Source organism: Sorex araneus, chromosome 8 (genome assembly GCF_027595985.1).
Source record: "Sorex araneus isolate mSorAra2 chromosome 8, mSorAra2.pri, whole genome shotgun sequence".
Classification (NCBI taxonomy): Eukaryota; Metazoa; Chordata; class Mammalia; order Eulipotyphla; family Soricidae; genus Sorex; species Sorex araneus.
The window spans coordinates 48471808-48488502 of record NC_073309.1 but is presented as its reverse complement, the minus strand read 5'-3'; the positions used below and the strand labels follow the sequence as shown (position 1 = coordinate 48488502).

Sequence of the window (16695 nt, the reverse complement as noted above, 5' to 3'; positions counted from 1 at the left end):
CAACCCCTTATCTGATGGGTAACTAATATATATTTTATTATGCCTATTGCAACATCCTTCGGGGAGATGGGAGTGGGGAGGGTGGGAGGGACGCCGGGTTTACGGGTGGTGGAGAATGGGCACTGGTGAAGGGATGGGTTCCCGAACTTTGTATGAGGGAAGTATAAGCACAAAAGTGTATAAATCTGTAACTGTACCCTCACGGTGATTCTCTAATTAAAAATAAATAAATTATAAAAAAATAAACAATAATAATAATAAAAAAAATCTGGGAAGGGAAATTTTCTAAGTAAGTAGCATGACTTTAGTACAGAGGCCAGATGTTCATGGTTTGCCTTAAACAGTTGAATCCACCGTTTAAAAAAAAGTAAGTTGGTGGCTGAAAAGAGCAATGTATGGCAGCTACTCTATCTATAAATCAGAACATTCTCAGGGTTAGTCTTAGGGGTTTCCTGTCCCTGGGTCCCTGCATCTCCGGAGTGTCCCATCCTGTTTCTCAGCTCTTCTTTTGAGCCGCCTGCATTTTTCTGCTAACTTTAGTTCACCTGGTCACAATACCTTGTGGTGCTCAGGGCTTACTCCTGCTCTGTATCTGGGTTGACTCCTTCACTCTGTGTTTTGGAATCACTCCTGGTGGTGCTCCGAGAACCATATCTGAGCTGGGGTTAGATTCCGTCAGCTGCATGGAATGCAAATACCTTACCTGCTGTACTGTCTCTCCAGACTCAAATGGATTTTAATTTTTTCCTCTTTTGGGCCACACTGGCACTTCTCAGGGTTTCACCTGGCTCTGCACTCAGGAGCCACTTCTGGCGGTGCTCAGGGGGACATACGGGATGCCGAGGTTTGCACTCAGGATGGCTGCATGTAAATTCACTACCAATTAATTGTATTATTGCTGCAGCTATTGGATTTTTTGGGGGGGGCACACCCAGCAATAATGAAGGTTTAATCCTGGATTTGTGCTCAGAGATCACTCTTGGTGTGTTTGGGGGATCATACTGGATGGTGGGGATCAAACACAGTCGGCCATGTATGTGCAAGGCAAGTGCCCTATCAGCTGTACTATTTCTCTGGACCCTTAACATAGAATTTTCTTTTTTCTTTTTTTCTTTTAAATTTTAAGGGCACACTCACATGCTAGGGGTCACTCCTGATCTGAACTCAGAAATTAATCCTCATGGTGCTTGGGGACCATATGGACCCAAACCAGGTCATCCATGTGAAAGACAAGCTCCCTCCCCACTGTACTATATGGCTCCAACATGAATTTTTTTTTAATTAGTGAATCACCGTGAGGTACAGTTCCAGACTTACAAACTTTCATGCTTACATTGAGTCATACAGTGGTCGAGTGCCCATCCCTCCACCAGTGCCCATTTTCCACCACCAATGGTCCCACCACCCCCACCTCATCCTCCCCCCACCCCACCCCACCTCTGTAGCAGGGCATTCCCTTTTGCTCTCTCTCTCCTTTTGGGTGTTGGTGTTGTGGTTTGCAGTAAAGGTATTAAGTGACCATCATGTTCGGTCTATAATCTACTTTCAGCCCGCATCTCCCATTCTGAACGGGCCCCCCTAGCACCCTTTACATGCTGATCCCTTCTCTATCTGAGCTGCTTTTTCCCCCAGCATGCAAGGCCAACTTCCAGGCTGTGGAGTAATCCTCCATGATATTTTTTAAGCACAATATTTTCTCATAATTAAAAAATATAGGAAACTTGGTAATATTAACTCTGGTCACAGCACAGAGCAGCACTTGCACCCCACAGTACACCTGTCAGTTCCTCATCCCACCCTACCCCGCCTAACTAGCCCTCACCCCCACACTCTTCATCCCCCTGGCTTGAAGGTGATCACCCAGCCGAACACCCCGGGGCTCCTTCCCACCCAGACCTGGCTCCTGGGATCTGCAGCCCCCTCAGATTGCCCATCTCCTCTTCCCCGTTTCCCCCACAGAGGCCAGGGAGGTGGTCGTGCTGGCGCCCACTGAGGTGCAGGGATCCCTGGGCAGCACTGTGACCCTGCCGTGTCACCTGCAACGTCTGGAGTCTGAAACTCCGCAGGTGACTCAGATCAGGTGGACGCGGCTGGACCCGCCGGGGGACCCCAGCATTGTGGCCCAATTCCACTGGGAGCGGGGCCCCAGCATCACAGAGCCCGACCGTTTGCAGTTCAAGGCCGCCCGGTTGGGTGTGGACACGCTTGACGCCTCGCTCACCCTGCGTGAGCTGAGCCTTGGGGACGAAGCCAACTACACCTGCGAGATCCGCATCAGCACATCCCAGCTGGGGAGTGCGAGCACCTGCCTCCGCGTGTTCTGTGAGTGTGAGGGGCGGGGCTTCCTGGAGGGAAGTATCTGTAGGCGAAGTTTCTGGGCTGGTGGTGAGGGGTGGGGCTACTGGGTACCAGGGGTCCAGGAAGGACTCAGAGAGGTAAGGGGCAGTGCAGAAACCAAAGGAGGTAAAGCTGCAATGGTGAGGATGGGGCTGCATATGGGGCCGGTTAGAGGGGGAGGTGAAACTCAGGAGAGAAGGGATGCCCTGGTTCTTGCGTAGGAATCTGGGGAGTAATTTGGTTGGGAGTTTTCTTTTTCCTTTTCTTTTTTTTTTTTTTTCGCCTGGGCTAGGGCAGTTAAATGGAGCCGGGTTGGGAACCTGGATTAGCTCCCAGACTCCCCCGAGTTTATTATCCAGGACAAAGCTGAGAGCTGAGATGCGCATGCTCAGTTCCTGCTTCTAAGTCAGTGACAACAGCACTGCCATGGCCCCACCACCGACATCACCACACCCACCCTCACTGTCTATACCTGGGCACCAACACCATCTTCCATGGTCTGCTCCAACTTGTCGGTTCAGATAATCCTGTTCCCTGTTGCCTCCCCGACTGCCGTCTACACTGACTATGGAGGAATTGAACCCGGGTCAGCTGTGTGCAAGGCAAACGCCGCCCTACCCGCTATGCCATCGCTCCATTCCTGGTTATTTGTAAATTAAATAACTGTAAAATTTTTATTATGATAGTAGAATTAAGAATGAATACCGAAAGTACTTTATAAATTTTGTTTATTTCTTTTTTAGTGGTTGCTAAAATATTTCTATTTTCACTGGTGTATGTGCAAAAGAGTTTAAAGCCACTGGTTGACATTGGTTCCCTGGGGCACAAAACACTATCCCTGGTCTACACTAGTGGACTCGGGCACAGCTAGGGGAGTTCTCACTGGACCCAGTGTCATCTACATAGGCTGCTGAGACCCTGTCTCCATGGATCTCATTCATTTCTTGCCCTGTCTACACTGGCCCTGCAGGAGAAGAGTCTATACTGTGCACCCTGACACAGAACACACTGCCCTTTGCCCATCTCCTCAGGGGCTGCCTACCTGCCCCACAGTTGCCTCCCTGCTGCCCTGTGGCTGTCTACACGGCCCCCAACACCCTCTGCCTGGTCTTCCCCACACAACCTCACCCCTACTAATGCCCCCAGATGAGGCCCCTGAAGAGCCAGATGTGGGTCACAGCGGGGCCCTGTCCTGAGCATCCCCCATGTGTGTGTGAATGTCTGACATACACTCCATGCATCATATGCACCCCAGATCTGCTATTCAGGGGTGCCTGTATCCCAACACTCTGCACAGCGCTGCCCACAGGAGCAGCATAGACGGTTCGAGCCTCCCCAGCCCAGCTAACACTATTCTGACACTATTCAGAGGAAGAAGATCAGTTTTTGTGTTTTACGGGAGGGAAGGCCACACCCAGAGATGCTCAGCATCTCCTGAGTGTATCAGGATACTACTGGTGGTGTTGGGGACCATATGGGATGCGAGGAATAGAACCTAGGCTGGCCGCATGCAGGGCTAATGTTCTACCCACTGTGTTATCTTTCCTGCTGACAGGAGAACAGAGTTATGAGCATTCATTGTACTCACACCCTCCACAGTACCTTAGATCATTAGCCACAGATCTAAGAACCATCCACTCTGGTCTGCGCTGAGCCACTAATTCTGCATCTTGGTTCCTCTGGACCATAGCATGTCAAGGGTTTCGTGGACACTGTGCCAGTTGACAGGCAGTGTGGACAGTGAGGATCCAGACTCATGGTCTACACTGGCCCAGCCTAGTATGCACCTGCTCACAGCCTGTCTCTCCCCATTGCCCACACACACTCTGCTGCATTTGCAGGTCCTGGCAGAGGGAGCAGAGCAGACATTCCCAAGCACGTGACACTGCAGAGCAGGAGCTGGACCCCTCAGGGACATGAGCACATTTGGCATCTGTCCCCAGGTCACTATAGTGACACAGCAAGACTTTGACCCTCCCAGGACACTCCATATGTGCCCAGAGTTATGTCATATTGCCCAGACTCAGCTGCCCCTCGTGTCCCTGTTTGAACTGTGGGTGATGGCTCTTCTCCTCAAGTGTGGCCCCTCAGCACTCCTGTCCCTGAGCTTGTCCCTGTCCATCCCCCCAAGATGCCCCCCAGGTCTCCATCTCTCTCTATGATGCCATCGGGCAGCAGGGCCGCAGGGAGACCAACCTGAACTGTGACGCCCGCAGCAACCCGGAGCCCAAGAGTTATAACTGGAGCACGTGAGTCCTGGGCTGATCCAGGTCTGAGGGGGGAGGCTGGGGATGGACTCTGGGTCAGAGGGGGGAGGCTAGGGATAAACTCCCAATTATTGGGGGACAGGGCCTGGCTGTTCAGAGTCCAAGGTGGGGAGAAGGAGGGGCTGATCTTGACTCCTATACCTGAGAAAGGTGCTGAGAGTATGGGCCAGTGTCTGAGAGAGGAGGCTGGGGATGGACTCCTGATTCTGAGGGAGGAGGCATTGTGATGTTCCCCTGGGCCTGAGGGAAGAGGTACTAGGAATGAACTCTTAGGTCTGAGGGAGGAGGCTGGGGATGGACCACTGGTCTACAAGGAACGAGAAGAAGAAGAATCCAGAGACTCACTTCTGACCCTACTAGACTGTCTTGTCTCTGGCAGGATCCCAGCTCCATGGTGGACAGGCACCCATGAGTGGAAACCTGGGGCTCAGCCCTAGGAACAACATCCAGATTATCTTTAAATTAAATTAAGGGGCCTTGCACACACAGTTTCTGGTGTTTCAGCCCAGCTGCAGGTATCCCAGCTCTTCCCAGGGCTGCTCTGTGCCCCGTCCTCACCCTCCGCCTTGACCCCCACTCTCCCCACTCAGCACTGGGCCATACAAGGGCAAAGATCACCTGCACCCAGTAGGGGCATCATTAGCTGGGGTCCACCCCAAGGACCCTGATACCAGAGCAAGGGAGGCGGCAACTGACCCCGGGGTCTGAGGAATCGGGGCAGCTCTGGGGACCCAACCTAAGGTCTGGGCTTTGCTCTGACTGAGGCAGGAGTTTTCAGGCTCTGAGCAGAGGAGGGCCTGGAGCTCTGTTCTAGTGAGTCTTTCAGGCCACCAGGTGTGTGTTGCAGGGTGACAGGTGAGTAAGAGCCTGAGGATGGGGACAGAGCAGTGCCCACACAGGCCTGAGGGCTGGAAAGTTCTGGATGGAATCAGAAGGCGGGTCTCAGAACCTGCTGAGCAGTCATAGGGGTGTGAGAGGGAGAGTTGGGGGGACTCCAGGTACCACTCAACTTGGGTCACACAGGGGGAGGTGTTGGGGTTCCTCAGTCCCTGTCACTCTGGGCTCCAGCAGAGGCCGCATTCTCACCCACCTGTGTCCCCCAGGACCACGGGACCCCTGCCCCCCTCTGCTGTACCCCAGGGCTCCCGGCTCCTGATCCAGCCCACTGAGGAGTCCATCAACACGACCTTCATCTGCCGCGTCTCCAATGCCCTGGGGACGGGCCAGGCAGCCATGAGAGTTCAGCTCCCAGGTGAGGACAGTGGGGAGCACGGAGACACCCCAGGAGGTGCCAGGCAGGACTGTCTCTGAGGAGGGATGGGAGAGTCCCTGGGGGAGGACCCTCAGCCATGAGATGATCCCGGACTCCTGCCGAGGCCTCTGCCTGGACACTCAGAAAGGCCTTTCCAGGGGCTGGGAACGCCACAGCTGCCATTGCAGTTGCTGGAAACGCCCCAGTTGGGCGAGAAAACGGCCCTGTCAGGTTTGGTTTAACTGGGGAGCCCCAAGCGTGAGTGTAAAACCAAGAAATTTCCTTATTGTGTCTGCGCTGTTCTCGGTGCTGGCTCTATTCTCAGCGGACTCCGACTCAGTAATCTGGAACACGTGGGCATTCCAGGTGCCCATCCCGCCGTTTAGTGGGGCAGAGGGGAACCCAACACCTTTCCTTGTTTTGTTTTGCTTTGGGGGCAGCACCCGGGGATATTTAGGGCTTATTCCTGGCTGTGCTGAATGATTAATCCTGACAGTGCTCAAGGGTCCATAAGGGGTCATAGGAACCAAACCCAGGTGGTCTGTCTGCAGGGCCAGTGCCCTCCCCGCTGTCCTGTCCTTCTGGCCCCTGAACTCAACCCTGACAGTGGCTCTGGCCAATCCCAGCAGCCACACAGAGGGGAGCGCTCTGATTGGTCAGTCCTGGGTCCCGCCCCTGGACCACAGGGATCCCCAAAGTCTTCTACCCTAAATTCTTGCTGCTTCTCTTTCTTCAGAATCTTCCGGGAAAGCATCACTCGCAGACTCCGGCCTCAAGCTCAGCCTCCCGTTTGCGGTGGTGGCTGTGCTGGGGACCCTGCTTTAGTTCCGGCGTTAGAAGGTCCCGTGAGTGTCTCTGGAACATTCTCCACCCTTGTGTTGGCCCTAAGCATCCCAAACCACGATCCCTAAGCCTGACCCCGCGTGAGGCTCTGTGCTCATCCCCCCAGGCAGCCTGTCCTGCGTGTCCCCACAGCCGGGCGGCCCCGACCCTGCAGACATGGACACTGAGGCAAGGGCTGGTCTCTCACCCCAAGGGAGTGAGGCCCCCGATTCCAGGCCCCTCAGCACTGGGCACCCACCAGGGTACAGGGGGACCGAGGGCAGAGTGACACCCCCAGCTGTCTCTCATGTCCCTTGCTAGGAGAGATCCCCTGATGCTCCTACAGAAATGAGAGACAGCAGGAACTGGAACCCTGATCACTCTTTGCAGGGTCAAGGAGAAAGAAGTGGGACACATGAAGTGTTAGTAGCTGGAGGACAGGGCATATCTGGACCCACAGTGCTTGTTACTCACAAAGGAACTCCTCATATACTAGCAGAGACCTCCTCCTCCAGGAAGTCTTTCCTATTGCCCCAGAATATTTAAACTCTCTTCCCTGGACTGTCTTACCCCAACTGTGCCCACTCTGGGCCATGCTCTGAGGGCTCATGACTGTGTCTCCCAGTGAGGCCCTGAGGGCAGGACTGTCAGAGTCTGTGTCACCTGTACCTTGGCACCATTCTGGACTCAAGTATTGAGTGACCCCATGTGTATCATCCCTAGAGCCTGGCGGCCTGTGCACGGTCACTCCCGGCCTTATTGCTGAGGACAGGCAGAGGACCAGCTGCCTGTGACTCAGTCTCCTCATCTGTAAAGTGGGGCCTCCCTGAGCACTCGGGGCAGCACTGAGCTCTGCATGGGGCATGTTGTCTCACTCCAGCCTGGCTGTGTTTCTGTGACTGTCGCTCTGTGGGAGACACATCAGCAGGGCAGGGAGAGGAGCATGGGGAGTGTCGGTGCCCAGCCAGGTCTCCTGCCCCCGGGAATGCCCCTGGCAGGAGGAAACACTCAGGACTGACTGGGGAGCCCTGGTGGTGAGAAACTGAGGCCCAGAGAGGGGAGCCCAGGGCTCAAGGTCACACAGCTCCTGAGGGTCAGGGGCAGACCCAGACCCCACCCAGCTCCCAAAGCCACACAGTCACAATGGTGGGATGGGACTTAGTATTGTTCTTAATGAATAAATTACTGGATGGGGCTCAGTCAGTATTGATTTCTAATCAATAACCTGTTGATGGAGCATATAACTTTATGTTTGAGGCTCCAGGTTTGACCCTTAACACCACACACACACAAAAGAGAGAGTTGAAGGGATCCGAGGAGTAACCGGACGAGGCCTCTCCCAGCCCGATTTAGAATTGGTGAACCCTGGAGGGAAGGGGGAGCCCCGGGCCTCACACCACTTCCTGTGACTGGCTGCAGCTCCCAGACGCGTCTCCTCTCCCCGCTGGTCAGGACCTGGCCTAGGCTGCTGGGATAAGTGAGGGGAGTGGGGTTCAGAGTTAGGACTGTACTCAGAGCACTGCTCGGTTGGTCTCCCAGGAGCACCCCCTGTGCTGCACCCAGAGTCTGTGGGATTGACTCAAAGGCCAAGTTAGTTTCCTTGGTCTGTGCTCAGAGCTGCTGCGTAAAAAATTGTTTGGTCACTGTGGGCCCAATGCTTGGGGGTTACTCATCGTGGGGCTTCGGAGGACCCTGTGGGTCGGGGGTAGACCTGGTCCCTCAGCACGCACAGCAGAGCTCAATCAGGCGAGCAGACTCCCCGTGCTGAACCTTAAACGCGGGGTTGCATTCCCTCACGCTGCATCTGGGACTGCCCGGCCTCCTGGAAGAAGGACCCATGGGCCTGACCTCTGGGTCGCGGGGCTGCAGGGAGAGTGGCTGGTTTTGTCTGAAAGGACCTTGCAGGTCAGGTTTGAATCTTCCCTTTTCAGGTTGTCTCCAGTGCAGCTGTGCAGAGAGAAGCCAGCGCTTCCCAAGACCCACCGACAGAGGGCGCCAGGGGAGACAGGGACCAACCTAGACACACTGATGGAGGGTTCCTAGGCTGGACACTTTCCCAGAACAAAACACCCTCTGCATCTGCTCTCCTGGCCCCAGACGTCCCTCAGGGAGTCCCCTCTGCATCATAACACAGTGGGCAGGTGCGGGTTTGGGGTCCTCAGCACACAGAATCCTCTCTCTGGAGGTCCATCTCTCCTCCATGAACCTGACTCACATTTACCCCAAGGTTCTGTCTCAGCACCCCAGGGCTTCCCAGGAACACAAACTCTGCCCGGGAGCCTGGGCTCACAGGGAAACTGAGCTAACGGGCAATTGTGCCTGGAGAGATTTAGACCAGCCACACACTCCTGTGATTTTCTGGCTTCTTTTGTAAATACTTGCCAACCATTAAGGAATGACAAAAGTCCCTTACCTTAACTTAGTCCCATACTAAGTGTTCCTCCCCACTCGGGAGCTCCTTTTCTCATTTGTTTTCCAATAAACTTTTCTACTTTTCAACTCTGAGTCTGAGGATCTTATTTCTCAATATTTTCATTGTTGAAAATATTGAAGAATCTGGGAATAGTGAAAGAACACAGAGACCCACCGCTTCCGCGTCACCTGCATCATTTGGGGGCTCACCAGGAGAACATTCCAGCAGAAGAGCAGGATGTGTGCCAGGCTCCGGGTCTCTGTCACCTTTTTCTTTGTTTCTGGATGCCTAGTCCTGTAGCCCTATTGGAAAAAACAGGCATCCACCCACCAGTTAGAAGGTGACGAGCACCTTGGGGCCGTTCTTAAGGTGGGTGAAAGTCTGTCCGGCTTCCCTTCTCTGTGCCCCACTTCCCCTGGAGAGTAGAATGTCACAGTCTAGGGAGTCAGGTTCCCATGGGGCTGCTTCTGCTTTTCCTTCTGTCCCAGCGGTGGAGGGATCGAGAGCCCTAACCACAGTGTAAGTGGCCTGTGAAGCCTCACTCGGCTTAGAGGCTCACATCCTGCCTCCAGCAGGAGACAAGATGTCTTTGTCTTGGCCTCCATCCTCTGGTCACACATGAGAACTCAGGACCCCTGGGCTCTCCTCCTCTCTGCAGGCTCCCAGGGCAGTTGCCTTTGCTGCCCCTGAAAGAACCTGTTTTCCTGGGAGATTCCCAGAGGCCGGTGCTCCTGGGTCATGGGCCATGGGGCGTCTCAGCCTGGACAACTTCTTGGGCCTCAGCCCATGTGGCCTGGAGTGAGGAAGCTGCAGAGGCCCATGAAGAAAGAGCGCAGATCCCTACCATGAGGAGTGGATGAAGGAAAGAGCCTTGAAGGCTCAGGAGGGAACGACCACAAATATGATCTCTCCAATAAAGAATTCAGAGATGAAATGTTGAGGCTGTTCAATGAGCTCAAAGAAATGGTGGAACAGGCATCCAATAAATTAAAGGAAGACATAAAAGAAACAGTGGAATGGACAGCCAACAAAATACAGGAAGAAATGAGCAGAAATGAGAAAGCTACAAACAGAAGTGTCACTAATAATGGAATCGTAGATGAAATTAAGAACTCAGTGGGTGCCCTCAATAGTAGAATGACGACAGCTGAAGACAGAATCAGTTAGCTTGAAGATGAGCTGCAGAAAGCATATAGGAAACAAGATATAACAGAAAAAGACCTCAAAATAGCACTTGGGCGGATAAGAGACCTAGGGGATGAATTCAAGAGGAACAACATAAGAATCATCGATGTACCAGAAGGACAGGGAGACAACCCCAATGAAGTACCAATAGTTAGAGATATCATTGCTGAGAAGTTCCCAGAGCTGAAGAATGCAGGCATCAAGATCCAAGGAGCCCGAAGGGTGCCAGCTAAAAGAGACCTTAATTAAAAGACTCCAAGGCATATTGTAATCAGAATGACGATCCACAGATAGAGACACACAATACTGCAAACAGCAAGGTCAAAGAAGGAAATCACATACAAAGGAGCACCCCATAGATTTATAGCAGACTTATTAGAGGAAACTGTCTGAGCCTGAAGACAATGTTGGGATGTAGTGAAAAAACTCAATGAAATGAACGCCTCAGCAAGAATACTTCATCTAGTTAAACGCTCACTCAGACTCGAAGGAACGATACACTATTTCATGGGTAAACAATGCTCAGGAACCTCATAGACTTAAAACTAACCTTAAAAGAAGGACTAGAGGGGCTACTGTAAGACCAAAAAAAAATACCCTACAAGCACAACAAACCTCCACAGAAAGATGACACAAAACCCCATGACAATAATCTCTCTCAATGTCAATGGTCTAAATGCACCAATTAAGAGACACAGAGTAGCCAAATGGATTAGAAAACTGAACCCAACATTCTGCTACCTATAAGAAACACATCTGAAGAGTCAGAGCAAATACAGACTCAAAGTCAAAGGATGGAAAATAATCCTTCAAGCAAACAAATCCCTCAAAAAAGGTGGGGTGGCCATCATAGTATCTGACAACATAGATTTCAGGCTGAAAAAGATTAGAAGGGACAACAAAGGTCATTTTTTAATAATCAAGGGTTAAGTACAACAGGAAGAAATCACACTCCTAAACATATATGCACCCAATGAAGGGTCAGCAAAATACTTACAATGCTGCTGGGGCTGGAGCGATAGCACAGCGGGTAGGGCGTTTGCCTTGTACGCGAGCAACCAGGATTCGATTCCTAGCATCCCATATGGTCCCCCCAAGCACTGCCAGGAGTATTCTTGAGTGCGTGATCCAGGAATAACCCCGGAGAATCGCCGGGTGTGACCCCCCTCCCCAAAAAGCAACTGCTAATAGACTTCAAGGAGAACATTAGTAGCAACACAATAGTAGTCAGAGACTTCAACACCACCCTGTCATAAAACTCAGCAAAGAAGTATTGACTTTGAAGGAAGAAGTGGAAGAAAGAGGGCTAATAGATGTATACCGGGCTTTTCATCCCCCCAAAACCCGAATACACATTCTTTTCCAGGGCACATGGAACATTTTCCAAGATAGTCCATGTGCTGGGACAAAAAACATACCTCAATAGAATCAGAAGGATAGAAATTGTATCAACTCTCTTTTCAGACCACGATGCACTGAAGATAGAAGTTAATTGCACACAGAAATGGAGACTGAAATCAAACACCTGGAAATTAAACAACTCAATGTTGAACAATGAGTGGGTCAGGAAGGAAATCAAGGAAGAAATCAAAAGATACAAGAAACAAATGAGAATGAAGACACGAGCTATCAGGACATGTGTGATGCAGCTAAAACAGTGTTGAGGGGAAAAATTATAGCAGTTTAAGCATTTCTCAGGAAGGAAGAAGACCCACATACATAACCTGACTTCACTGCTCAAGATCTTAGAAAATGACCAACAAAGGAGTGCAAACCAGGCAGGAGGAAGGAAATAATGAAACTTAGAGCAGAAATTAATGACATGGAAACCCAAAAAACAATCCAAAAGATCAATGAAACCGGCAGCTGGTTCATTGAGAAAATATATAAACCACAAGCAAGACTCATAAGGAAAGAGAAAGAGATAACCCTGTTAAATGAATCAGAAATGAAAAAGGAAACATCACAACAGAAACCAAAGAAATTCGAAAGATCATCAGACATTACTCTGTTGTATATGCCACGAAACAAGAGAACCTAGAAGAAATGAATAAATTACTGGACTCTTATAACCTCTCAAAGTTGACCCACGGAGATTTGGAATACCTGAATAGACCTATCACCATCAAGGAAATTGAAACAGTACTCAAAAGTCTTTCCCCAAACAAAAGTCCAGGTCTAGATGGATTCACTAGCCAATTCTTCCAAGCATTTAAAGAGGACCTATTTCCAGTCCTTTTCATGCTTTTCTAGGAAATTGAAGAAACAGAAACTCTCCCAAACAGTTTCTATGAAGCACATACCACCCTAATACTAAAAGCAAACAGAGACACCACAAAAAAAAAGAAAATTACAGGCTGATATCCATGAGGAACATGGATACAAAGATCCTCAGCAAAATATTAGCAAACAGAATCCAACAATTCATCAAAAAGATCATACGCCACTACCAAGTGGTATTCATCCCGGGGATGCAAGGATGGTTAAACATTCAGAAGTCAATCAATATAATTCATCATATCAATAAAAGAAAAGATGGAAAACCATACTATCATATCAATAGATGCAGAGAAAGCGTTTGACAAGATCCAGCACCCGCTTATGGTGAAAACTCTCACCAAAATGGGAACTTTCCTCAATATAGTCAAATCCATCTACCACAAGCCTATGGCAAGCATTATCCTCAGTGGGGAAAAACTAAGAGCCTTCCCTCTAAGATCAGGAACAAAACAAAGATGCCCACTCTCACCACTACTATTCAATATAGTACTGGAATTACTTGGCATAGCAGTTAGGCAAGAAAGAGGCATTAAGGGCATCCAAAGAGGAAAGGAAGAAATCAAACTCTCACTATTCTCACTATTTGCATATGACTAAAATGATACTATATTTACAGAACCCTAAAGCCTCTACCAAGAAGCTCCTAGGAACAACAGACTTGTATGTTAAAGTCGCAGGCTATAAAATCAACACCCCAAAGTCCATGGCTTTCCTATATGCAAATAATGAGAGAGAAGAAAGTGATATGAAAAAGGCAATCCCATTCACAACCATGCCTCAGAAAATCAAGTACCCCGGAATCAACTTAACCAAGGAGGTAAAGGATCTGTACAAACATAATTCTTCAAGAAGTAAAAGAGGACATGAGGAAATGGAAACACATACTCTGCTCATGGATTGGGAGAATTAACACTGTCAAAATGGCAATACTCCCAAAGCATTATACAGATTCAATGTGATCCCTATAAGGGTATCCATGACATTCTTTTTTTTTTCTTTTTGGGTCACACCTGGCGATGCACAGGGGTTACTCCTGGCTCATGCACTCAGGAATTACTCCTGGCGGTGCTCAGGGGACCATATGGGATGCTGGGAATTGAACCTGGGTCGGCCGCGTGCAAGGCAAACGCCCTACCCGCTGTGCTATTGCTCCAGCCCTATCCATGACATTCTTTAAAGAAATTGATCAAACACTCTTGAAATTCATAAGGAACAGTGAAGATTCTGGACCGGTGGGCACAGCAAGCTGGAGAATGCTCCGGATCCCAGACCGGGCCAACAATACCGGGGTGCTAGATGGAGAAGGTGCAGCCAACCTGCCTTGTTCAGAGAGAGTCCCGGTGACACTGACCTTCTACCAACATGGCTCTGGTATGTGGGACTGGGATATCTCTGCAAACCACGCACCTGGCCTCAACCTTTCCTGATATACAAAACAAACAAACAAACAAACAAAAAACTGCTCAGGAACTGTTCTGCCACCCCAATCAACTATTATCTCAGAGGCACAGAAACCAATGTCGTAACGCAGCGGCTGCTGGCAGATATGCTCCTGAACTTTGAACTAAACTATGGCCCTGTGCAGCCCCAGGAGGGGAAGGGTTTTTGTCCCTTTACCTTTTCCCCTTAGCAGCAGCATGGCGACCACCACCGTTCCCAACCAATTGGACAGAGAAGTAGGTAGGAGCTTGCGGTGATGGGATGCTTGGGGAATTTTGCGATGGGGGGGTGGCAGTACCGGCCCTGCTTCCTGCCCAATGAAACCCTGAGCAGCGCCCATGATCTGGTCCTCCACTCCTGAACAGCCATGATCCCAGAGACACACAAACCAGCCTCAGAATACAGCAGCTGCTCGCAGAAATACCTCTGGACTTAATACCAGAATCCCAAAACTGGGAGGCCGCTTTCGCAACCGTGCAACATCATATGCTCTTTGTTATCGACAATAGAAAAAATACGATCTAATGATGCCGTTCTGACAGTTCTGACTGTTGGGGAGAAAACTCCAAATAATGATAGTAACTGTTCTGTCGAAAATTGAATGTAATCAAAGTAAGGAGAGAGTAAAGTAAAAGTCATCTGCCACACAGGCAGAGGGGTATGCTGGGGTTCTTGGTGGTGGAACATGTGCACTGGTGAAGGGATGGGTGTTTGATCATAGTATGACTGAGACTTGATCCTGAAAGCCCTGTAACTGTTCTCATGGTGACTCGATTAAAAAAATTATTTAAAAAAAAGGAAATTCATATGGAACAACAAGCCCCCACGAATAGCTAAAGCAATTCTTGGGGGGAAAAAGATGGGGGGAGCATCACCTTCCCCAACTTCAAACTGTACTACAAAGAGTAATAGTTAAAACAGCATGGTATTGGAACAAAATCAGATCCACAGACCAATGGAATAGGGTTGAATATCCTTACACACACCCTCAAATATATGATCATCTAATCTTTGATAAGGGAGTAAGAAATGTGAAGTGGAACAAGGAAAGCCTCTTTAGCAAATGCTGCTGGCAAAACTGGTTAGCTATATGCAAAAAAAATGGGCTCAGACCTCTACCTAACACCATGCACAAAAGTCAGATCGAAGTAGCTTAATGACCTCAACATCAGGCCAGAATCCATAAAGTACATTGCAAAAAAGGTCAGTAAAACCCTCTATGACATTGAAGCTAAAGGTATCTTCAAGGATGAAATTCCATGGACCGAGCAAGTGGAAACAGAGATAAATAAATGGAACTATCTTAAACTAAGAAGCTCCTGCACCTCAAAAAAAAAAAAAACAGACCAAAATACAAAGACAGTCTACAGAATGGGAAAGGATACTCAACCAATACCCATCAGATAAGGTTGAACTCTACAAGAATACATCCAGCCCCATCAGAAAATGGGTCGATTAAATGAACAGAAATTTTCTCAAAAAGAAATCTGAATGGCAAAAGACACATGAAAAAATGCCCTTCATCACTAATCATCAGAGAGATGCAGATCAAAACAACAATGAGATATCATCTCACACCACAGAGCCTGGCACCCATCCAAAAGAACAAAAGCAACTGGTGTTGGCATGGATGTGGGGAGAAAGTGACTCTCCTTCACTGCTGGTGGGAATGCTGACTGGTCCAGCCTTTTTGAAAAACAATATGGACATTTCTCAAAAACTAGAAATTGAGCTCTCTGCCGAGATGCGACCCAGGTGGCCACACGTTTTTGTGGCCGCTCCGCAGCTGATCGACCACGATCCGGAGGCCAGCTAGACTACTTTTTGTACCAGCAGCTGCTTGCAGAGATGTCTCTAGACTGTGAGCTAAGCCATAGCCCCATGCTGCCGCAGGAAGGGAAATGATGCAATTTCTATCTTAAATCTCCCTGGACTTAGTTACTAAAATACTAAAGTACAGAAATCCCAAACCGCGTGGCCGCTGAGAAAGAGGGAAGAGGAGGGAGGAAACCTGGAATCATAAAAGTGCCAAAAGAAAGAGAACATTGCTCTCAAACTTTTTCTTTCAACCCCCACCTCTTTAAAAAAAATTTTGTTTTAAATGAATCACCATGAGGTATAGTTACAGACTTGCAAACTTTTGTGCTTACGTTTCAGTCATACAGTGATCAAGTACCCATCCCTTCACCAGTGCCCATTCTCTACCACCAATGATCCCAGCATCCCTCCCACCACCCCCACCCTGACCTCCCCCACCCTATCCCGCCTCTGTGGCAGGTGCATTCCCTTTTGCTCTCTCTCTCTCTCTCTCTCTCTCTCTCTCTCTCTCTCTCTCCCTCCCTCCCTTTGGGTGTTGTGGTTTGCAATAGAGGTATTGAGTGGCCATCATGTTCGGTCTATAGTCTACTTTCAGCTCGCCTCTCCCATCCCGAGCGGGCCCTCCAACCACCCTTTACTTGGTGGTCCCTTCTCTATCTGAACTGCCTTTTCCCCCAGCATGTGAGGCCGGCTTCCAAGCCATGGAACTATCCTCCTGGTGTATACATCTCTACTATTCCTGGCCAACCCCCACTTCTTTTTTTTTTTTTGTTTAGCAGTACTTTTATTTTTTTTTTTCATTTTACATTCTGTTTACTTTGGTTACATTCAATATTTCAACACAAACCTCACCATTGTTGTTAGGAGTACCCCACTAGATT

At 49.5% G+C, this 16695-nt stretch overlaps 1 protein-coding gene across 1 annotated transcript in view; it reads left to right on the top strand.

Annotated features, from left to right (window-relative positions):
* LOC129406854 (poliovirus receptor homolog) overlaps positions 1–6681 on the top strand; it is a 65199-nt gene extending 58518 nt beyond the window's left edge. The window contains exons 6-9 of the mRNA XM_055146451.1: positions 1960–2322; positions 4469–4586; positions 5708–5856; positions 6593–6681. Coding sequence (XP_055002426.1) covers positions 1960–2322; positions 4469–4586; positions 5708–5856; positions 6593–6681 — 719 coding nt within the window. The remainder of the gene's footprint in view (positions 1–1959; positions 2323–4468; positions 4587–5707; positions 5857–6592) is intronic.
* The last annotated feature ends 10014 nt before the right edge of the window (positions 6682–16695 follow it).